Genomic DNA, 23,147 nt, shown 5'->3' with positions numbered 1-23,147 from the left:
ATATCTACAGCAAAGGGTGGTTACACCACCTTGCCCCAGCTGTCGTGCAGCCAGTTGTGTCTGTTTAGATGGCCAGCCAGGGGTGGCATAATACATGCTTCAGCCCCTGGTAGGCCCAGGGTACACCTATGCCCTGGGTACCTATGGTACACTGTACAGGGACTGATAAGGTGGCCCAGTACCAATTGGTAAATGCACCTAAGGTACATGGTTGTCAATTTAGACCGAGAACTGCTAGGCTGTGGGTCTGATTAGCAGGCCCACAGCCAGGGAAGTCGTAAACCAGTGAAGCAAAAAGCAAAAATCTGGGGTGACCATAGGATTGCAGACCCCACTCTCCTACAAAGACGTTAAAGAAGGCCTGAAAACAGGTCAAGGGAACACATTCTGGATTCGCGTTGCACACGGAAAAGAATGAAACTGATGTCAGCGCGCCGGGGTGGGACTTATGTGACCTCGCTGTAGTCACGTATGCGGACGTCAGGGCGGAGTCATGGGGTGCCGTCCCCCGGCGCGCAGAGATGCTGTGGTAAAAAAATAATTTGGATCCAGTCTCACGGCTGGGGATACTTCTACGTAAAGGAATCTGTGGCTAGTAGTCTCTATCAGATGGACGACAGTCGAGGTGAAGATGAAGTCCACTTGGACTTCTTCTTGTGTCTCTTCCCAGAGTGTCTCGAGGAAGTAGAGTGGGAGGAAGAGGACTCTGGGCTCCAGGAGCGGTCCTGCAACCACCTCTTCTCTCGATCAGGACCGGGACCCACCACGGAGCCTCCATGATGGTGCGGACTGTCGGGCCGCTAGGAGCTTTAAAGCATGCTCCCTTAAAGTCTTAGGAGACATGGCCCGACAGTTAGAGCACAACTTCTGGGCCTGGTTGCACTTGAGACACCATGGGCAGACGAGTTGGGGATCGGTGACCGACATCATGCGGGGACAGGCCCCGCACGGCTTAAACCCTGCCTTACTCGAAGACATCCCTCGCACACGATGGAAAAAGTAAGAAGTTGACAAAACGTAGAGAAAAAACCTGTCAAAAAGCGACAGAGGAGTAGCTCTCCCCGGATAAGCGCTTAACTGGCGCGGAAATAAAAACTAACGCCCAGACGCCTGGGTGGTGCCTATATACGTACCGCAACATCATAACCGACGCTAACTATGCTGTCAACTTCACGCAGAAATGAACATAGCCACCCGACGGCACGCGCAAGGGGTATTGCTCAGCAAAAGTTTCCAGATCTAGCCTGACGCCTGGGAAATTCAAAGGTAAGGAATTTGAAGCTAGAAGTCTATCAGTTGCATTTAAACAACACAAAAACAAATAGACAAGAAAGAAACAGAACTGAAGAAATCCAAAACCAATTTATAAAAATAGACTGTTTTTACTACTTTGTAGACAACAAAATGGAAAAGATACACCGGAGGGTTCTGTAAATCTACTTCAAGAAACAGTAATTCACAGCTTTTCACTTAACTGTGACCAAACATTGGCACATTTAATGAATTTGACACTTAGAAGCTTTTTGAAGGAAATTCTGGTCAAAGTTGAATGAGGTTACTTCCAGTTACTTTGGCCAAATACCTCTGGCAGGGAGCAGGTCAGGGGGACTATCAAAATCCCAGAGAACAGTTACCTCCAAGAAGAAGCAGTCTACAGTCCAGTTCCAGCATTAATGGCAACTTGCCATTAACTTCCATGGAGTGGTCCTGATGCAAGGGATACATAAAGCTGAAGAAGTTGAAGGATGCTGTGCGGTCGCCTTTGGACTTACTAGAGTCACAGTCCTGGTGGGGGACTTTAGCCACAGGTGCAATATTCCTCAAAGTTTCTCTTTGGTCTAGCAAAAGTCCAGTCGCCACTGGACTATCGGTCTCTGGTCATAGTCAAACCAGTGGTTCCCTTTTTCTGGTGATAGCTCTACTCCTGGAGCCAAAACAACACTCCGATGGCTCTCCAGGGACCAGTAGACTCGGGTGCTACTTTTAAGCTTCTGGACTTTGTCTTCCAGGCTGCATTGCGGCGAGGAGAAGTGATTCGGTGATCTGGGATACCATTTCCCTCACCTATTGGGTGTTCCTGTGCTGCAAACAGGAAGACAGCCAACTGACTCATGGAGTGTCTGCTTCTGGCTGGGCTCGGAGGAATACTTCCTTCATGAGTAGGAAACCAAAGGCACAGTTCTATCTTCACTAGCCCAAGAAGCAGCAAGTGCAGTCCACGTCCGTGCAGACTAGTCTATGCCAGGTCCATGGACAGCAGAGTAATCCTTCTTCGGGCCTCATCTTGGAAGCCAAAAGATTCTTAATACATTTATTCTTACCTTAATTGGACCAGGTTCACCTGCTCGAAGTCATTGATCCTACAACCGTTGTACCATCATTTGATACTGCTCTCCTCAACCGCATGCCTCCCTTCGTAGTCCACTATATACTTGGTTTACGTACTGCTCTCCTTGACTCAATTGTCCTGTAATTATGCGATCATTCTTGTTTCCTATTCTTACCTGATGTCGCTATTGAACAAGTTACTTCCCTTCGATAACGATATATCTGTAAGAAACAGTAGTTAGTGTTAGATTCCTTAACTTAGAATATCCCCAGGCGTCAGACTGGATCCGGAAAGTTTTGCGTAGCAGAGCCCCTGCGCGTCGGTAGGCGTCGTCTGTGGCTCGGCGTACGTCGTCCTGGTCGCCGGGATGACGTCGTTGGAGTACTTCGACGCCGCCCTCGTGCGCTGATGTCAGTTCTTGTACATAGCTTTCTGCGCCAGGAACGCAGAGCCATGCCAGAGACGACACTGGTGCCATAAAACTAGGGCCCTCAAAGGGAAATACCTTAACCCTAGATATCGGTCCGCAGAACAGGGAGGAAGGGTGGGGTGGTAAGGAATCTAACACTAACTACTGTTTCTTACAGATATATCGTTACCGAAGGAAAGTAAATTGTGCATCTGAAAGAAACAGGTTAGTGTTAGATTTCTTACCTTAGAATAGATACCCCCAGCAATACCAACCCCGGTGGTGGGTCTGCGGACCAAGAAACCACTGGAAAGTCCTGGAGAACGGAACGGCCGAAAGTCCAGGCAGTAGTATCTAGCAAACGTGTGCAGCGAGGCCCACGTAGCTGCCTGACAGATGTCCTGCAAAAGGACTCCCTGACCCAGGGCAGTTGTAGCCGCCGTGGCCCTCAGCCCAACAGGGGGCTCCTTTTTAGCCAAGGAGTAACAGACCTTGATGCACAACACAACCCATCGAGAGATGGTTCGTTTGTGCACCGCCCGTCCCTTCTTCGCGAACACATAACCAACAAAGAGCTGGTCATCCACCTGGAACTGGCGTGTGCGATCAACGTAGAAGGAGAGCGCACGTTTTGGGTCCAGACGGTGGAGCCTCTCTTCCTCTTTTGAGGAATGCGGAGGCGGAAAGAAGGTGGGCTGCCCGATGTGAAAGGCCGTAACCACCTTGGGCAGGAAAGAAGGACGCGTTCTTAACACAACCTTGTCTGGATGGACAGAAAGGAAAGGAGGCTTAGAAGATAGAGCCTGGAGCTCACTCACTCTCCTGGCAGAGGTGATGGCAACCAGGAATGCAGTCTTAAGAGTCAAAAGACTGAGAGGGCAATTGTGAAGTGGCTCGAAAGGAGCACACATCAGATAGGTTAGAACAAAGTTCAAGTCCCACTGAGGCATCACGAAAGGAACCGGAGGAAACTTGTGCGTGATGCCCTTCAAGAATCTATTTACAACAGGGGACTTGAAAAGAGAAGGCTGATCAGGAATCCTCAAGAAGGCAGAAATGGCAGAGAGGTAGCTCTTAAGATTGCCCAGAGCAGAACCCTGCCGGGCAAGAGAAAGAAGGAAAAGGAGATCCACTGAAAGGGCGGCAGAGAGAGGATCCACAGCCTTTGCCGTGCACCATGCCACAAATTTGTTCCACCTGCAGGCGTAGATGCCTGGCTGCCAGATTCACATCATAGACTTCAGGAGGCAAGTCAAATGGCCTCAACTGCCGCCGCTCAATTTCCACGCATGGAGGTGGAGGCTGGACAGGTTCGGGTGGAGGACTGTCCACTGTTGCTGCGATAGAAGATCCTCCTGAAGAGGCCGAAGAATCGGGGGATCGACTGACATGCGGAGTAGCTCGGGATACCAAAACCTTCGTGCCCAGTCCGGAGCCACAAGGATGACTTGGGCCCTGTCTCGCCTGATCTTCAGCACTCTGGGCAGAAGTGGTATAGGCACACAACAGACCGCAGCTCCACTCGTGACGAAAAGCGTCATCGAGCGAGTGCCGCCTTGGAAATTCCAACGCGCAGAACTGATTACATTGCGCGTTCTCTTCGGTGGCGAATAGATCTAGCCAAGGCTCTCCCCACTGCCGAAAGAGGCCTTGCGCCACATCCGAGCTCAGACGCCATTCGTGATCCATCATGCACCGGCGGCTGAGTTCGTCCGCCCTGGCATTCAGGGAACCTGCCAGGTGCTGAACCACCAGGGTGATGCCCTGGTATTCCAGCCATGTCCAGAGGCGCAGAGTCTCCGGACAAAGGGTCCACGACTCCACCCCGCCCTGTTTGTTGCAGTACCACATGGCGGTGGTGTTGTCCGTGAACACCTGCACTACACTTCCCCGGACAGAGGGAAGGAATGCTTTCAGTGCAAGCCGGATCGCCCGCAGCTCCAAAAGGTTGATGTGGCGCCGGGACTCCGTCAGAGACCAGAGGCCTCTGATCTCCCTCTCTCCCATGTGGCCACCCCATCCCAGGAGGGACGCATCTGTTACTACCACGTGCTCCGGTTGGGGAAGGGAGAGAAATCTGCCGCTGACTCAATCGCAGTTCTTTAGCCACCACTGCAACTGCCTCGCAGTGCCCTTCGAGATCCGGACGCAGTGGGACAGGGTGCCCTGATGCTGTGCCCACTGAAACATCAGGTCCCACTGCAGAGCCCGCATCCGCCACCGGGCGTGATGCACCATAAGGATGCAGGAGGCCATCACCCCCAGGAGCCGCAGCGTCAACCTGACCGAGACACGGGATAAAGGCTGAAGGACCGGAATCAGAGCCTGAATATCCCGAACCCGCTGTTCGGGGGGATAAACCCGAAACTGTGCTGAGTCCAGAACAGCTCTGATGAAAAGAAGCCTCTGCGAGGGGCACAGGTGTGACTTCGGCACGTTGATGGAGAACCCCAGCGAGTGCAGGAGGTCGGCCGTGGTCTGGAGGTGGGAGACAACTGTCTGGGGCGAGCCCGCCTTCAACAACCAGTTGTCGAGATAGGGGAAGACTGAAACCCCTAATCTGCGCAGATGAGCTGCGACGACCGCCATCACTTTCGTGAACACCCGTGGGCTGCTGGTAAGGCCGAAGGGGAGCACGGTAAACTGAAAGTGCTCGTGGCCTCCCGTGAACCGCAGGTAACGCCGGTGGGCCAGCAGGACGGGGATGTGGAAATATGCGTCCTGCAAGTCCAACTCTACCATCCAGTCTTCTGGGTCTTGGGCAGCTAGGATCTGAGCCAGTGTCAGCATCTTTTTTTTTTTTTTTAAACTTTATTTTTATTTCTTGGTGGCGAGTAAAATAAAGAGGCACAAATCATACAGGCAACAAGGCAGCGAACACAAACGGACCAGGAAGGTCAGATCCAAAAGGAGGTACACAACCAGATACGGCCCACATCCCGGAGGCAGGGCGGCAACTCACGACACCTGTGAAACAACGAAAGGGATTTGCTCTCGTGCTCCCAGAATCCCCTGGTCAATATCAACTTCTTCGCCAATTCTCTTAGATGACGCTCCACCAGTCCAAACAAAAACAGAACAAGAACAAGAACCCCATGAACGGCATTCGTGGCATTGATGCAATCACATAAGGAGATATAGGCAAGGGCCCACTACAGAGCGAACCTCATAATAGAACGTGGTCGATGGTAATCACAGTGATAAACAAGTGTACGCAACAAGGAAGATCGGCATGACTCAGGGTACTGCTACATCACCTCAAGACACTACACCCCAGAACCCTCCCCACCAACATCAGACTCAGAGGAAGCAGAGGAAAACAGCTCCGCGCTGGTAGCGTCAGAGTCAACCTCCTCCATCCCCTCGATACACATAGCCCTCCAAGCGAGTAAGTCATCCTGGAGCTTCCCATCCCTTCGCGTGCTCTGCATATGTGACTCCTCCGCTAAGGCCCATTCCCTAGCGTCCCGTAACCAACTGGAGAGTTCAGGCGCCTTCTGCCCCATCCAAGTAATGGCCACCCGCCTTCTCGCTAGAACCAACAGGAGTTGCAGTAGTTTGTAGGACAGACCCCTCTTCCTGGGTTTTGGCACTAGCGCCAGCAAACAGTGAATCGGCTCCAGTTGGATCACAAGGTGCGTAATCCGGGTAATGTGCGCCACCACCTCGACCCAAAAGTCATGTACTAAGGGGCATTCCCAGGCCAGGTGAAGGAAACCCGCCCGTTCAGCATTACACCTCGGGCAAGTATGGCTCCTGTCCGAGGAGATACGGTGGAGGGAGGCAGGTGTCATATATGTGCGATGGAGAAAGTTAAAATGTATCAATTTAAAACGCGCATTACAAGAGACCTTACGAGTCAACATCCCTATCCGCTTCCTCTGGGCCGGATCCAACTCAATCCCCAGGTCCGCCTCCCAAGCCCTCCAAGCAGGCAACAACGGGGGAGTCGAGTCCCTGCGCATCGCTGAGTAAAGAAGGGAAACCAGTCTCCTACCTCTGCCACAGGACAAGATGATGTCCAAGGTATTAGTGAGCTCGGGCCAGTGTCAGCATCTTTAACTTCTCCTTCCGAAGGAAGCCGTTGACGCTCCTTAGATCCAAGATAGGGCGTCGGCCCCCTTTGCCCTTCTTGGGTACCAGAAAGTAGTGGGAAAGGCAACCACATCCTACTTCTGGCCGAGGAACGCGCTCGACGGCCCCCTTGGCCAAGAGGGCCGTAACTTCCTACTGCAGAATTTGCAAGTGATCCCCCGACATGCGGTGGTACTGCGGTGGCATGGCTGGAGGGGTCGCCTTGAAGGGGAGGGAGTAGCCCCTTCGGACGATTTGCAGCACCCACCTGTCTGATGTGATGGAGCGCCAGTGGAGGAGGTGATGGCGAACCCTGTCCCCCACTGGCATCGAATGCGCCTGAAAACTCTGACTAGGAGGATTTTGAGGCAGATGCTGCGGGGGCGGGTGTGGACTGACCTTGCCGGTGTCCTCCGGCACCGCCACGGTGGTTACCACATCCGCGACCGCGTTGAGGTTGCTCCTGCGGCTAGCTGGACGTGTGGGGGCACCCCTTTCTTTGCCGTGAAAAGGACGAAAGGCGGACCTGCTGCCGTTGGCCGAGGCCCAAGGACTTGGCCGTAGCCCTGGAGTCCTTGAAACGCTCCAGTGCGCTGTCAGTCTTGTCGCCAAAGAGGTGACGGCCATCAAAGGGCATGTCCATAAGAGACGCTTGGACATCGCCCAAAAAGTTGGCGGACCTCAGCCAGGCGTGGCGGGAACAGCCACCGTCGTTGCAATCGCCCTGCCTAGCGAGTCCGTGGTATCCAGTCCACACCGAATAGAATATCGTGCTGCATCCCTTCCCTCCGCAAGGGCTTGGGTAAGCTTTGCCTGGACCTCCGCCGGGAACTGTAGGAGTAACGGCCCAAAAGGCAGGCGGTGTTGACAGACCGCAACCCCAAACTCAGTAAGGAGAATAGCTTCTTACCCAACTGGTCGTACCTTTTGGATTCCCGATCCAGAGGGGCGGTCGGGAATGCGGTCTGGGAAGTTGAGGCTTGGATCACCAGGCTCTCAGGGGTGGGGTGAACGGACAGGAAACTGGGGTCGCCCGGAGCCGGGTGGTGGCATTGGGCCACGTTCCGATCTACAGGGAGGCCTGTAGAGGGCTTGGACTAGGTGCCCAACAGAACGTCAGTGAGGGCTTCGTTGAACGGCAGGAGAGGCTTCGAGGAGCTAGCCTGCGGTTTGACCACGTCAGTGAGGAGGTTAGTCCCCACGGCCGCGACTGGGAGCTCAAGAGCCAAGGCCTTGGCTGCCCTAGTCAACACCATGCTGTAAGCAGCCCGCTCCTCCGTAGCCACGGTAGGAGGGGAGACAAAACCAGTGTCGGGCGTAGTGTCCAGACCACTGGCCTCCCCCAGTTCATCTGCCGAGTCCTGGCTCAACTGGCACTGCAGTGCCAGAGGGTCCTCAGACCCCTCCCAATCCCCCTCGTCATCCATCTCCTGAAGGTCAGGAAGAAATGATGGAGCCGGATCGTCGGTGAAGGGCTCACCGAACAGCGTCGAAGACTGCGCCGGGCGTCGCCGGTCCGTCGCCGGATCCGGACCGGGGGCGACACCCTTGGTGACAACGTCAGCGGAGGGGTCGTAAGGTCGACCGGCGTCGTCACGGATCCAGGCCTGGATCCTGAGGAACCCTGTGGCGTCGGGACAGAAGTCGCCGAAGCACCTGACGGCGCCGGGGCCGAAGCCGCCGGCCCGCTTGGGCTCCCAGACGGGTCCGAGGGGCCCGAAGGCACCTCGGCAGGACCCGAAGGAGGGAAGCGCGACCTCGTGGCCTTAGGGAAGGCGCGGATCTCCTCTGGCGTCACGTTCAGCTCAGGGACCGGCGGGTGTGGAGCTGGACGGGGCCCTTGCAGGCTCCGGCGGAGCTGCGTGGGCGGTGTCGCCCGAACCCCCGGCCGCGTCGGGGGAAGTCAGAAGAGCGATGTTGCTTCTTCGACTTCTTGTGCCTCGACTTACCCGAGGACTTGGAGCCCGACGGGTGGTGTCGCCTCGCCGAGCTGTGATGACTGTGGCCCCGCGACCGGTCCCTCGACCTCTTCGTGGACCGGGACCTCGAGCGGCGCGGGGCCGACTGCCGGATCTCGAGGCGCTTACGGGACTGCTCCCGCCTAGCCTTCGACGTCAAGGCCCGGCAGTCGGGCACGACTTGTCATCGTGGTCGGCCCGAGGCAATAAAGGCACTGACGGCGGGGGTCGGTAACCGACATTAGTCGGTTACAGTCGTCGCAAGGTTTGAACCCGGGCATCCCATCGGCACCGGAGTCGAGAATCGACTCGAGAAGATCCAAAATAGATCAAAAAAGTTAGTCAAAAAGAGACTAGGAGTACTGCTCTTCCCGGATCTGCGTTTGCTGGCGCGGAAAAAAAAAAAGAACTGATGTCAGCGCGCGAGGGCGGTGTCGAAGTACCCCTACCGTGTCATCCGGCGACCACGACGACGGACGCGGAGCCGCAGAAGACACCTACCGACGCGTAGGGGTACTGCTACGCAAAACTTTCCAGATCCAGTCTGACGCCTGGGGATATTCTAAGGTAAGGAATCGAACACTAACCTGTTTATTTCAGATGCATTTATGTCCTTCTTTCCATCTTATTGTAAAGCACTTGGCTATCCCTCGGGGTCTTGTTTGCGCTATATAAAACGTTACAGATAAATAAATAAAATCTTGCCTAGATCGGAGTTCTGGGGGCCCGGGCTGCTTTTTTATATCTAGAAAGTTCCTTTAGGGGAGGTGGCAGACACTAGCCGATGGGCTACTTGGATATCTCCAGCCTGATGATGACAGCTTCATGTGAAGTGTAGCATTAGGCTATCCCTGAGTGCTCTACTCTACCCACTCCCAAGATGGCTGAACTCCTTTCTTGGTGTGTGGAGCTTGGTAGCCAACTCTAGGGGTGTGGCTAGCTCCTGGCCATAAGCCAAAGGGAAAACAGGTCTGACCAGTGTTTTCCCTATGCTGTCCCTGATACCCTTCTATCTACCTACACAAAGGAGTAGCGCCTCTCGTGTGCGCTTGCCTTTTGCCTATTGAGCTCGCCTTTGGGGGTCAAACCCAATGTGTCTTTTCCTGCCGGTAGATAACACCTCCTCCCCCGGCAGACACTTTGTAGGCTTTCCTGAGAAACTAAAACTACAGGTCCAACCTTTCAATATAATGCACCCTACCGGAGCTTAGGCTTGCTTTAGGGGTGACTAGCAAATATTGAAAAGGAAGACTTGGGATTTGCCATTGGCTTAAAATGTTAAAGTCGAGTTAGTAATTTAAAACTGCTCTGCCAGCCAGCCAAGAAAGCCTAGGAGTTGTGCTTTTGCTTTGTCACACTTGTAGTGGCACACCTATTGCTGCAGTGAATCAGGCCCTTAGATAAAGGTAAATTTACAGGCCCTATGTACCCCTAGTACCATATACGAGGGACTTGCAGGTAAAGTTATGTTATGCCAATTAAACATGTACCTTTTAAGTGTCTGAGCACATGCAGGAGTCCTGATTAGCAGGGCTCTGGCATTTCAGAGCCATTACACCATAGCCTCAGTCAAAATGAGGGCAATAAACATGGATGAACCTTCAAAAAGCTGGTTTGCTCACACAACCCAAGCAATTACCTATGGCTGAGAAAAATTCAAGCATTCCACCCTGAACTTTTTTTCTTTACTTCACTGCTTTCTTAATCCCTGCATAAGGAAGAAGCAATCTCTGCCGGCATTGGACCAGAGGCTGGTTTAATCTCAATATCAAGAAATGTAACTAGTCCACTGGTGTTCTGATGAGTCAGCAGATCCAAAGTTTTATAGGAGGGTAAGGGATCAGGATCATCAGCATCTCCTTGATCATCTGTTGACTGTGGGTCTGAAGCCGATCAAAAGAGAACATGTATAGTGTCCTGTGGGCACTAGCTCAATATCAATGGAACTGCTCTGCCTCTAAGAGGCGCGCGGCCTCTCTTCAGATCACATCCTCCTTTAAGGATGTAAGAGCTGTCCTTGAAGAGACTGGGTTGGAAGCAGGGGCAAAGGACCCAGAGACGCCGTAGATGGTGCTGCCGACTTTGTGTTTAGAGCCAGTGCAGGCAGCTCTGATGAGGGACCTGGAAGAGAGCTGAAGCCAGGTGGAGCTGGCAGGCACACATGCAGTGCTGAAGACAGGGCTCTGATTGGCGCATAAATAGGTCTCATTGAGCTGACAGGTGCAGCAGAGGGGACTGCTGCTCCCCTGAACATGTCCACATAGGCTAGAGAACGAAGGCCGGATTTGTTCCAAGCTGCAGGAATTCCTGGCATGCTAGCACTGGTATCTGTACTGGAATAAAAAGTGGAGGCTTTGAAGACCGGTCTGGTGGCACCGGAGAAGCATGAGTGGACAAGGCTACTAAATCCAGCTTTGAAAAGGAAGGGCCAGAGAGTTAGGTCAGCGGAGAGGACACACCCTTGGATTTTAACCTCCTGGGTGAAGAGGAATACTTTTTCTTCTTATGACGTTTCCTCTGTTCCTTGACGCACAAGTTACTACTTGTGTAATGATATATCTGTAAGAGACATTAGTTAGTGATAGATTCCTTACCTTAGAATATCCCCAGGCGTCAGACTGGATTCAGAAAGCTTTCGAAGACTTTGAATGCTGGTGCTTGCTCTGTGACCAGGCCCTAGATCTCCCACGAGACCGGAACCTGGAACGACGTGGGGCTGACTCCCAGGCCTCCAGCCACTTTCAGGTAGCCACGGCAGTGGGAACACGACGATGTGTCGTGGTCACGCCCCAGGCAGAAGAGACACTCACGGTGTGGGTCCGTCAGCGGCATCGTGCGAAGACAGGCCTCGCAAAGCTTGAAACTGGGCATCCCTATGCCCCAGGGGTAAGTTTACTTACAATTTATATCAAACAAATACTTTAGTCAACAAGTGACTGGGTACCGCTCTCTCCGGATCTGCGCTTACTGGCGTGGAAAAAGAAAGAACGGACGTCAGCACGCGTATAAGTAGCTCCAATGACGTCATCTCGGCGAATAAGACGCCAAAGACGCATGCAGAGCCGTACGATGACGCCTATCGACGCGCAGGGGTACTGCTGACAAAAGCTTTCCGGATCCAGTCTGACACCTGGGGATATTCTAAGGTAAGGAATCTATCACTAATGTGTCTCTTTCAGATAGCCACGGATGATTGGTGAATAACAAGGTGACCTTGATCTCATTCTCGTTTACCACCTGGAGTCTATGTCATCTTTAGTGCCTTGAAGAGTTTGGCCTTCTGCTCTTTGATGGGCCTAGGGTTCAAGCTGAGGCCAGACGACGAATTGTGGCTCGAACCAAGACACCATAAACAATCATTGTGTGGTTCTGTGGTAGACATTTGTCCATCAAACCTGCAGCAAGGCTTAATACTGGACTTCTTTGATGAGACCATGTACTCAGCAGTACAACAAAAATTATTTATTCACCTTGGAGATGAGAAGATCTGGAACCACGCTGAAAGGTGTGGAAAACTAGAACTGACATCGGCGTTCCTCAGGGATGCTATAAGGCTCCAGTAAAATCACTATGACCCCATTTCCAGTGTCTGTTCCGAGCCAGTCCTGCCTACTGTGCCGAATAGCTATGTCAGACGTTTATGGATCCAGTTTGGAGCCAGGGATATTCAAAAGTGAGAAATCTGCAGAAACTGGAACATGTTGTACTATCTGGCAAATTTTTAACATACTCTTTAAAAAAGGTTGGAGGGACTATTCCTCGCTGTGATTCTTAATGCTATCTCTAAATCAAAAGGAAATAAATGACCTACATTAACATATACATTTTCTCACTCTTATATCAAACTACATAAAAAGGAGTCAGTTATTTTCGAACTGTGATAAAAAATTGGGGAAGTATAATCTGCTTTACTACAAACCCGTTCATTTCTTGTAGAAGTCAGTGAAGTTAATATTATGTAACTCAAGTACATACAACATCCTGAATATGGACTATGGACATTTTGCCAAGCAACACAGTGCAATTTTGAAAATGTTCTATAATAATCAATGACCACCAGTGGTTAAGAGTTACAGGATTCAGGTAGGCCAGTTTATGGGTTAAGGTGATGCATTGATAGCAATCGCTGCCTTCACAGCGGTCTAAGATTAGACAATGCTATGTTAAAGAAGGAATGAAAGATGGATGAAGATCAGTTTTGATCCAACACAAGTATGCATTCTGTAAATCAAGAGCCATCACTTACTGCAAGAATTTCCATTTGCTAAGCAAGAACGAGAGCAGGTCACAGAAAAAAGGGAAGAAAAAGATCAACATTAGTGCAGGCAATCACTCAGACCAGAGTAACAGGTGCCCCAAGTTAACTAAAGAACATGTACTTAATTTATGAAGCTCTAATGAGAGAACTAATAGGTAAATGTAGATTGAGGCATATTGCCTTAATGCACAAGTTACTACTTGTGTAACGATATATCTGTAAGAGACATTAGTTAGTGATAGATTCCTTACCTTAGAATATCCCCAGGCGTCAGACTGGATCCGGAAATATTTGCGTAGCAGTACCCTTGCGCGTCGGTAGGCGTCGTCTGCGGCTCCGCGTCCGTCGTCGGAGTACTTAGACGCCGCCTCCGCTTGCGGACGTCAGTTCTTAGACACAGCTTTTCCGCGCCAGGAACGCAGAGCCATGTTAAAAATCAACACTGGTGCCATTGAAACTAGGGCCCTGAAGGGGATGACCGTAACCCTAGATATCGGTTTGCAGAACGGGGAGGATGGGTGGGTCGGTAAGGAATCTAATACTAACTACTGTCTCTTACAGATATATCGTTACAGAAGTAGTAACTTGTGCATCTGAAAGAGACACGTTAGTGATAGATTCCTTACCTTAGAATAGATACCCCAGCAATACCAACCCCGGTGGTGGGTCTGCGAACCAATAATCACACTAGAAAGTCCCGGAGGACGGAACGGACAAAGAAGCCATCCCTCCGGACTGGACTGTCCAGGCAATAGTGTCTTGCAAACGTGTGCAGCGGGGCCCACGTAGCTGCCTGGCAAATGTCCTGCAAGGGCACTTCCCGACCCAGGGCAGTTGTAGTCGCCGTGGCCCGAGTGGAATGAGCCCTTAATCCAACAGGGGGCTCCTTTTTAGCCAAGGAGTAACATGCCTGGATACACAAGATGATCCACCGAGAGATGGTCCGCTTGTGCACCGCTTTACCCTTCTTAGCGCCCACGTAACCAACAAAGAGTTGGTCATCCACCTGGAACTGGCGTGTGCGATCCAGATAGTAAGAGAGCGCACGTTTTGGGTCCAGACGGTGGAGCCTCTCTTTCTCTTTTGAGGGATGCGGAGGAGGAAAGAAGGTGGGCAAGGCAATAGACTGCCCGATGTGGAAGGCCGTGACAACCTTGGGCAGGAAAGAGGGTCTTGTTCGCAACACAACCTTGTCCGGATGGGCATAGAGGAAAGGAGGTGTGGAAGAAAGAGCCTGGAGCTCACTCACTCTCCTGGCAGAGGTGATGGCAACCAGGAAGGCAGTATTCAAAGTAAGAAGACGGAGAGGACAGTTATGGAGCGGCTCAAAGGGAGCACATATTAGGTAAGTAAGTACAAGGGTCAAGTCCGACTGCGGCATCACGAAAGGTACAGAAGGAAACATGTGAGTGATGCCCTTCAGAAAACGAGTTACAATAGGGGACTTGGACAAAGAAGGTTGATCAGGCAGACTTAGAAAGGCTGAAAGGGCAGAAAGGTAGCCCTTGATAGTGCACAGAGCAGGGCCCTGCCCTGCTGGGCAAGAGAAAGAAGGAAGAGAAGAACCTCAGCAAGAGGGGCAGAAAGTGGGTCCACAGCCTTTGCTGTGCACAATGCCACAAACTTATTCCACCTGCAGGCGTATACCGATTTTGTGGAGGGACACCTGGCTGCCAGAATGACATTACAGACTTCAGGAGGCAAGTCAAATGGCCTCAACTGTTGCCGCTCAATCTCCAAGCATGGAGGTGGAGACTGGACAGGTTCGGGTGGAGGACCGTCCCCTGCTGCTGCGACAGAAGGTCCTCCTGAAGAGGCAGTCGAACCGGGGGATCGACTGACATACTGAGTAGCTCGGGATACAAGTACCTTCGTGCCCAGTCCGGAGCCACACGGATGACTTGGGCCCGGTCGCGCTTGATCTTCTTCAGCACTCTGGGCAGAAGTGGTATAGGCGGAAAGGCGTACAATAGACCGCAACTCCACTCGCGACGAAAAGAGTCTCCGAGCAAGTGCCGCCTTGGAAATTCCAACGCTCAGAACTGATAACATTGCGCGTTCTCTTCTGTGGCGAATAGATCTAACCAAGGCTCTCCCCACTACTGAAAGAGGCCTTGCGCCACGTCAGAGTTCAGACGCCATTCGTGATCCATCATGCACCGACGGCTGAGCTCGTCCGCCCTGACGATCAGAGAACCTGCCAGGTGTTGAAACACCAGGGTCACGCCCTGATGTTCCAGCCACTGCCAGAGGCGCAGAGCCTCCTGGCAAAGGATCCACGACCCCACCCCGCCCTGTTTGTTGTAGTACCACATGGAGGTGGTGTTGTCCGTGAACACCTGCACTACACTCCCCCGGACAGAGGGGAGGAATGCCTTCAGTGCTAGACGAATCGCCCACAGCTCCAAAAGGTTGATATGGAGCCGGGACTACGTCGGAGACCAGAGACCTCTGATCTCCACCTCTCCCATGTGGCCTCCCCAGCCCTGGAGGGACGCGTCCGTCATAATTACGTGCTCCGGTTGGGGAAGGGAGAGGGATCTGCCGCTGACCCAATCGCGGTCCGTGAGCCACCACTGCAGCTGTCTCGCAGGGCCCTCCAAGATCAGGACATGCTCGGAGAGGTTGCCCTGATGCTGGGCCCACTGAAACTTCAGGTCCCACTGCAGAGCCCGCATCCGCCACCGGGCGTGATGCACCAGAAAGATGCAGGAGGCCATCTGCCCCAGAAGCCGCAGCGTCAACCTGACCGAGATCCGGGATAAAGGCTGAAAGAGTGGAATCAGAGCATGAATATCCCGAACCCGCTGTTTGGGTGGATAAACCCGAAACTGCGCCGAGTCGAGAACCGCTCCGATGAAGAGGAGCTTCCGATAGGGGCACAGGTGTGACTTCGGCATATTGATGGAGAACCCCAGCTGGTGCAGGAGGTCTGCGGTTGTCTGGAGGTGGCTGACGACTGTCTTGGGCGAGCCCACCCTCAACAACCAGTCATTGAGGTAGTGGAAGACTGAAACCCCTAACCTGCGCAGATGAGCTGCGACCACCGCCATCACCTTCGTGAACACCCGTGGGGCGCTGGTAAGGCCGAAGGGGAGCACGGTAAACTGAAAGTGCTCGTGGCCAACCGTGAACCGCAGGTAGCGCCGGTGGGCCGGCAGGACGGGGATGTGGAAATAAGCGTCCTGCAAGTCCAACGCTACCATCCAGTCTCCTTGGTCCAGGGCAGCTAAGACCTGAGCCAGTGTCAGCATTTTGAACTTCTCCTTCCGGAGGAAGCCGTTGACGTTCCGCAGGTCCAAGATAGGGCGCAGGCCCCCTTTGCCCTTCTTGGGTCCCAGAAAGTAGTGGGAGTAGCAACCACACCCTACTTCTGGCCCAGGAACGCACTCGATGGGCCCCTTGGCCAAGAGGGCCATAACTTCCTCCTGCAGAAGTCGCAAATGATCCCCCGATCCACGGTGGTATTGCGGTGGCATGGCTGGAGGAGCCGCCTTGAAAGGGAGGGAGTAGCCCCTTCGGACGATTTGCAGCACCCACCTGTTCGATGTGACAGTGCGCCAGTGGAGGAGGTGATGGCGAACTCTGCCCCCCACTGGCGTTACATGGGCCTGAAAGCACGGACTAGGAGGGTTTTGAGGCGGATGCTGCGGGGGAGGGTGTGGACTGGCCTCGCCGTTGTCCCCAACCGCCTCCACGGCGGTTTCCACGGCCGCCACCGCATTGGATGTTAGTCTGCGGTGCGTGGCTGGCAGCACGTGTGGGGGCACTCCTTCCGTGGCCACGAAAGAAGCGAAAGGCACCCGTTTGCTGGCACAGGCCGAGAGGCCCAAGGGCCTGGCCATAGCCCTGGAGTCCTTAAAGCGCTCAAGCGCATGGTCTGCCTTGTCGCCAAAAAGGCGACGGCCATCAAACGGCATGTCCATGAGTGTATTCTGGACATCGGCCGAGAAGTTGGCGGACCTCAACCGGGCGTGGCGACGAATCGCCACCGTCGTTGCCATCGCTCTGCCCAGTGAGTCGGTGGTATCCAGCCCACACCGGATAGAATACCGTGCTGCATCTCGGCCCTCCACAAGGGCCTGGCCGAGTTTAGCCTGTACCTCCAACGGGCATTCTGGCAGCACGTCCGCGACCGTATCCCACAGAGAGTGGGTGTAGCGGCCCAAGAGGCATGCGGTGTTGGAAGACTGCAGTCCCAGACTTAGGGAGGAGAATACCCTTTTGCCGTATTGCTCATACCTCTTGGATTATCTGTCAGGCGGAGCCGACGGGAATGCGGTCTGGGAATTTGAAGCCTGGATAACCAGGCTCTCAGGGGTGGGGTGGGTGGACAGGAAACAAGTGTCGCCTGGGGCCGGGCGGTGGCGCCTGGCCACGTTCCTATCTACAGGCGAACCTGTAGCGGGCCTGGACCAAGTGCCCAAAAGAACGTCGGTTAAGGCCTCATTAAACGGCAGCAGAGGCTCAGCCGAGCTTGACTGCGGTTTAAGGACCTCAGTGAGGAGGTTAGTCCTCAGGGAAGCGACGGGGAGCTCAAGGCCCAAGGCCTTGGCCGCCCGCGTCAACACCACACTGTAGGTTGCCCCCTCCTCCGTAGCCACAGTAGGAGGTGAGACAAAACCAGTGTCTGGCGAGGTGTTCAGACCACTGGCATCCCCAAGTCCACCTGTCCAGTCCTCCTGGGACTGACACTCACATGTCAGAGGGTCCTCAGACCCCGCCCAATACTCCTCATCACCCATCTCCTGAAATTCAGGGGTGTCAAATGATGGGGCCGGTTCATTGAAGTAAAAATCTCCAAATGGCATAGAGGGCGGCGCTGGAGGGGACACCTGGGGGACCGGCACTGGTGAGGTCGTCAGGTCAACCGGCGACGACCCGGATCCAGAAGCGGATTCAGCGGGGCCCTGCGGCGCCGGCGCGTCGGGGCCGAAGCATCCACCGGCAGCGGGGCCGAAGCACCCAACCTGCTAGGGCCCCCAGACGGGTCTGCTGGGCCCGAAGGCGCCGTGGAGCCCATTGGAGGAGTGAGGGACCTCATGGCCATAAGGAAACGCTCCTTCTCCTCCGGCGTCGCGTGCGGACCAGAGGGTGTGGGACCGGACGCGACGCCCGCGATGAGGGTCGGTGACCGACATCAGTCGGTCGCAGTCCTCACGGGGTTTAAAACCTGGCATCCCTACCGGCACCGTACGGAGTCGAAGACTCAAAAAATGATCAAAAAGGATCGTAAAAAGTTTAGGCAAAAATTGACTAAGGTACCACTTTTTCCGGATCTGCGCTGCTGGCGCGGAAAAAAGAATAACTGACGTCTGCACGCGGAGGCGGCGTCTAAGTACTCCGACGACGTCATCACGGCGCCCAAGACGGACGCGGAGCCGCAGACGACGCCTACCGACGCGCAAGGGTACTGCTACGCAAAAATTTCCGGATCCAGTCTGACGCCTGGGGATATTCTAAGGTAAGGAATCTATCACTAACGTGTCTCTTTCAGATTTATAAGTACTTCTAGATGTATCGGATGGTATTAACAACATATAAACAAGCCATCATTTTATTACTATTCCCAAATAAGTAACATTAAATATTTAGAAAGCAGAAACCTTTCTGGTCCTTCCAACTGAAGGAAAACAAATGGCAAAACAAAACAGCTACACTCTTCAACATTTTATTTAGAAGGCTTCATATGAAAACGCATTCCAAAATGCACTATTTATAGAGAGGTCTTAAAATTAAGGGTTGTAGACGGACTACAGCAGGAAAAGGGGTGAATGCGATGGGGAGTTAACAAAAACATCACTCATATGAAGAAGGGAAATAATGCAAAAGATATAATTGCTGTAACTGAAATAGAGCCTGCAGTGCAGTACTATGTAAACAGAAATGGGCATAACTGATGTAGGAATGACAATTAATTTCAAACATAACAAACAAGTTACTTACCTTCGGTAATGGCTTTCCAGGTAGAGACCATCTAACCACAGACTCCTCACCTTGGAATATTCTGCAGGCGTCCGACTGGATATGGAAGTCTTTGAAGCATTACCCCTGTCCACTGTGAATTGCCACATGCAACTCTGTCGACCGTGCCGGATGTAACATGCTCAAGGCAATATGGGAGCCACAAACTCTTCCGCAGACAGAGCCAAAATCAAATTGGTTGTGTCTAGTATGATGATTTATATCTGGGATCTTTTTAGTAGAAGGAGTCCAGTTCACAAAACGGGAAAAATGGGAGGGTCAGTTAGGAATCTGCGGTTGACTAGAGCCTTTACCAGAAAAGGGCTTACCAAAGGTAAGTAACTTGCCCTTCTGATAGAGATTTCTAATCGCAGATGCATTAACTTTGAATAGCTATCAGAGCTGTACCTCTGAGGATGTGGGTCCATGAACTGGCACAAACCAAAAAGCCCTGCAGAATCAAAAAGGCAAAGTGCCCGTCTGAGGAACCTGCTTTACGGAGAGTAGTGCTTTGTAAACATATGAAGAGACGCCCACCTAACCACCTGACATATACAGGAAAGGCACTGCACAAGCAATATAATAGGAGTTGCCTTAGCTTTGTTGTAAAAAAACCCTCAAGCCTTCAGGAGGCTGCTTCTTCGCTAATGCTTAGCAGATATTGATTCAGAGTACGAGCCAGCAAGAAATGGCTCTTCTTCACTGCTTTTTCTTTCGTTAGTTTGTCAGACCAATAAAGAGCTGATTGTCCACTCAGTATTGTGTGGAACGACTGATGTAAAAGTGGAGAACCCTATGGATTCAGCTATTGAAGCCTTGCCTCCTCCTTAGAGGGTAAAGATGGAGCAAAAAGCAACGGAAGAGTGATGGCATGTCCTACATGAAAGCGTTACTACCTTTGGCAGACAGGATGCACAAGACTGAAGAACCAGCTCATCTTGGTGGGAATTAGTATAGAGGGTTTACGGAGAGGGTCTGTAGCTCGCTCACCTTTCGTGCTCATGTCATAGCAACCAAGAAGACTGCTTTAAGAGTGAGAAACCAAGATAACTGCTATGAATATGTTCGAATGGAGAACACATGATAAAGTAGTAAACTAAATTTAAATCCCACAGAGCTATAAAGAAGGGTGAAGGGGGATATAAATGTTGGAGCTTTTAAGGAAACTCATCATTAGCGGTGATTTAAACAAAGTAGGCTGGTCCAGCAAACAAACACCTAAATAGGGACAGGTGCAGTTTAACAGTGCCCAAAGCAAAGTCTTGATGGGCTATGGGTAACACGAACAACAAAACCTCAGACAGTTTGGTATGAAATGGGTTGAGCTGCCTGTTTGCACACCGGGTCACAAACGTGCTCTAACTGCAGGCGTTAACAGATTTGGTGGCGGGAGATCTGGCTGCAAGGAGGATATCCAGGAACTCTGGAAGGAGGTCAAAAGTGTTCAAATGTCGCCACTCAATGTCTAAGCATGGAGGTGGAGGGTGTTCAGGTGCAGGACCCTGCCCTGCTGCTCCGACGGGATCCTTCTTAAAGGGCAGTCTGATCAAAGGACAGATGTTCATACCCAGGACCTCTGGATAAAGTTATCGTCATGCCTAATCAAGATCTACAAGGTTGACTTGGGACAGGTTGTTCCTGATCTTCTTCAAAACTCGGGGAATGAGTGGCATCGACAAGAACGCGACTCAAGTTCTACTCCAAGCAGAACGAGTCTTCAAGTGAGAGCCACTTTGGAAACTCCAACATGCATAAATGCTAACATTGCGTGTTCTTATCGGTGTGGGAAAGATCAAGCCAAGGACCTTCCCCATTCGTGGAGCAGACCTTGCGCCCCCTACGGGGGCAGCCATAATTTATAATCCACCAGGCATCAACGGCTGTGTTCATTAGTCCTGTCGTTCAAATATCCCATCTGGTGATGCTCTATCTGGAAAATACCCTAGCGGTCCAGCCACGTCCTGAGGTGCAGGGCCTCCAGGCACAGGGTCCACAACCCTACCCTGTCTTGCTTGATGCAGTAACACAAGGCAGTGGTGTTGTCTGTTAACAATGAACCAGCTTGTTTTGATGGATGGAAGAAAGGCTTTCAATGCTAAACATATGGCTCAACTCCAACATGTTGATGTGGAATCGATCCTCCACCAAAGACCAGAGGCCTCTGATGTCTACCTCTTACAGATTGTCGCCCCACCCCAGAAGCACTGCACCAGTCACCATTGTCAGCTTAGTGGGGTAGCTAGAGAGATCTGTCTCTGTAGATCCTTTGTAGTCTCCTCTGAAATCTGGGCTTGGTCAGAGAGGTCCGTGGGGCTTTTGCCATTGGGACTTCAGATCTTGCAGAGCCCTCATATACCACCTGGCGAGAATGCCCGACAGAATGCAGGAGGCCATCAGTCCCAGTAGCCTTAAAGTCATCCTCAGTTAAATCCAGGACACAGACTTAAGCATCTGGATCATAGCCCTAATGTCCTGGACTCGCCTCTTCAGGGGATAGGAGCAAAACTGCACCACATCCAGAATGGCTCAGATGAAATGGGGAATTTGAGGAGCCATGTCATGTGTATAGTGAACCCCAATGATGTTAGGAGATCCACTGTAGTCTAGATGTAAGTGGCGACTGCTGGGGTTGAGCACAACTTCAACAGCCAGTTGTTGAGGGAGGGAAAGACGGACTGAAGACCTTCGAAAATGGGCTGAAAACACCACCATCTTTTTTGTAAACACCTGAGGGGCACTGGTGAGGTAAAACGGGAGCACAACAAACTGAAGATGGTCCTGGCCCACTGCAAATAGTAGATGCCACCCGTAGGCCTGTGGGTCAGGATTTGAAAAAAGCGTGCTGCAGGTCTAGTGCTACCATCCAGTCTTCAGAGATGAGGGCAGACAAGATCTTGGCCAAGGTGAGCGTCTTGAATTTGTCTCTCTGCAGGAAGGCATTGACAAGGATATGGTCTGGAACAGAGCAGAGTCCTTCATCCTTTTTTGGCACCAAAAAGTAGCAGGAAGAACAACCACAACTTTCATCTGGCATTGGCACCCTCTCTATGGCTCCTTTGGCCAAAGGAGCACACACTTCTTGTCATAAAAGGGACAGATGGTGCTCTTTTAACCCTACTAAGGATATTGGCAAAAATGGCGAGGTTCCCAAGAATGGAAATGTATAACCTTGCGAGGTGATCCGTAACACCCACTTGTCCAAGGTGATTGTCTGACACCCTGGCAGAGTGCTGAATATTGCCGCTTACAGGGTGGCTGTGTGTCACTAACACAGTAGAGAGGCTTAGAAGCTGCGGAAGTCGGAGAGGCAGTGACAGGGTGGAAGGCTGCCCCTGGTAGCCATGTTACCCTGTGGGAAACTCTGCAGTGGCTACTAAAGGGCTGTATAGTCTGTGGTGCTTGAGGTGGTGGCTGACTTTACTGGAAGCACTTATCGAAACCACGTGAAGGGTGAAAATGAGAAGGTGCCCAAAATTGTGCTGTGACGAGCCTAGGGAATGAGCTGTAGCCCTATTGTCTTTAAATCGCTCCAGCTCAGAGTTAGCCTTGTCCTCGAAAAGTCGGGAACGGTCAAGGGGCATATCCATGAGCACGGAATGGACATCAGTAGCAATCCCAGTGGACTGCATTCATGTGTACCTGAGAAGGCCCCACAAAGGCTCTGCCTCAGGAGTCGTTTGTATCAAGGCCACAGCGAATATTAAACTTTGCCGCATCACAGCAATCCTGCATGGCTTGTGAAAGATGTGTCCAATTCCTCAGGGACAACCGGAAGGATCTGGCTCACTGAATTCCATAAGGCATGGATGTAACAACACAGAATACACGTGATGTTCACCGAACGCAAAGCAAAGCTTGTGTACAAGAACATTCTGGATCTAAAATGTGTATCAATCTGTGTTGACTCTCTATCAGGAGATAGCTGTAGAGAAGGCATTAGAAGTAGGGTGCTAAATGACAAAGTCTGGATCCCTGGGAGAAGGGAGATGGCGTTAGGCAACCTGTTGGTTGATCTGGGGCCCAGTACAGGGCTTGGCTCAGGTCCCTAAAAGTGTTTTGGGACGCGCCTTATTAAATGGGAGGAGTGGATGGGTTGAAAGACTTCAGTTAGGATGTTGGTCCTTACCTCTCTGAGTGGAAAGCTGGTGGCCAAAG

General features: G+C 52.1%; 1 protein-coding gene across 11 annotated transcripts in view; it reads right to left on the bottom strand.

Annotated features, from left to right (window-relative positions):
- Positions 1-23,147, bottom strand: part of FRYL (FRY like transcription coactivator) — a 2,496,013-nt gene that overhangs the window by 90,791 nt on the left and 2,382,075 nt on the right. For 8 of the 11 annotated variants that reach the window (XM_078678213.1, XM_078678216.1, XM_078678215.1 and 5 more), the window contains one exon: positions 13,017-13,034. The exons of the other annotated variants lie outside the window; for them this stretch is intronic. In XM_078678213.1, coding sequence (XP_078534339.1) covers positions 13,017-13,034 — 18 coding nt within the window. The remainder of the gene's footprint in view (positions 1-13,016; positions 13,035-23,147) is intronic. 11 annotated transcript variants of the gene reach the window in all.

This window comes from Lissotriton helveticus, chromosome 2_2 (genome assembly GCF_964261635.1).
Source record: "Lissotriton helveticus chromosome 2_2, aLisHel1.1, whole genome shotgun sequence".
NCBI lineage: Eukaryota > Metazoa > Chordata > Amphibia > Caudata > Salamandridae > Lissotriton > Lissotriton helveticus.
Note: the sequence above shows the minus strand (reverse complement) of the source record. Positions and strands in the feature narration are given on the sequence as shown.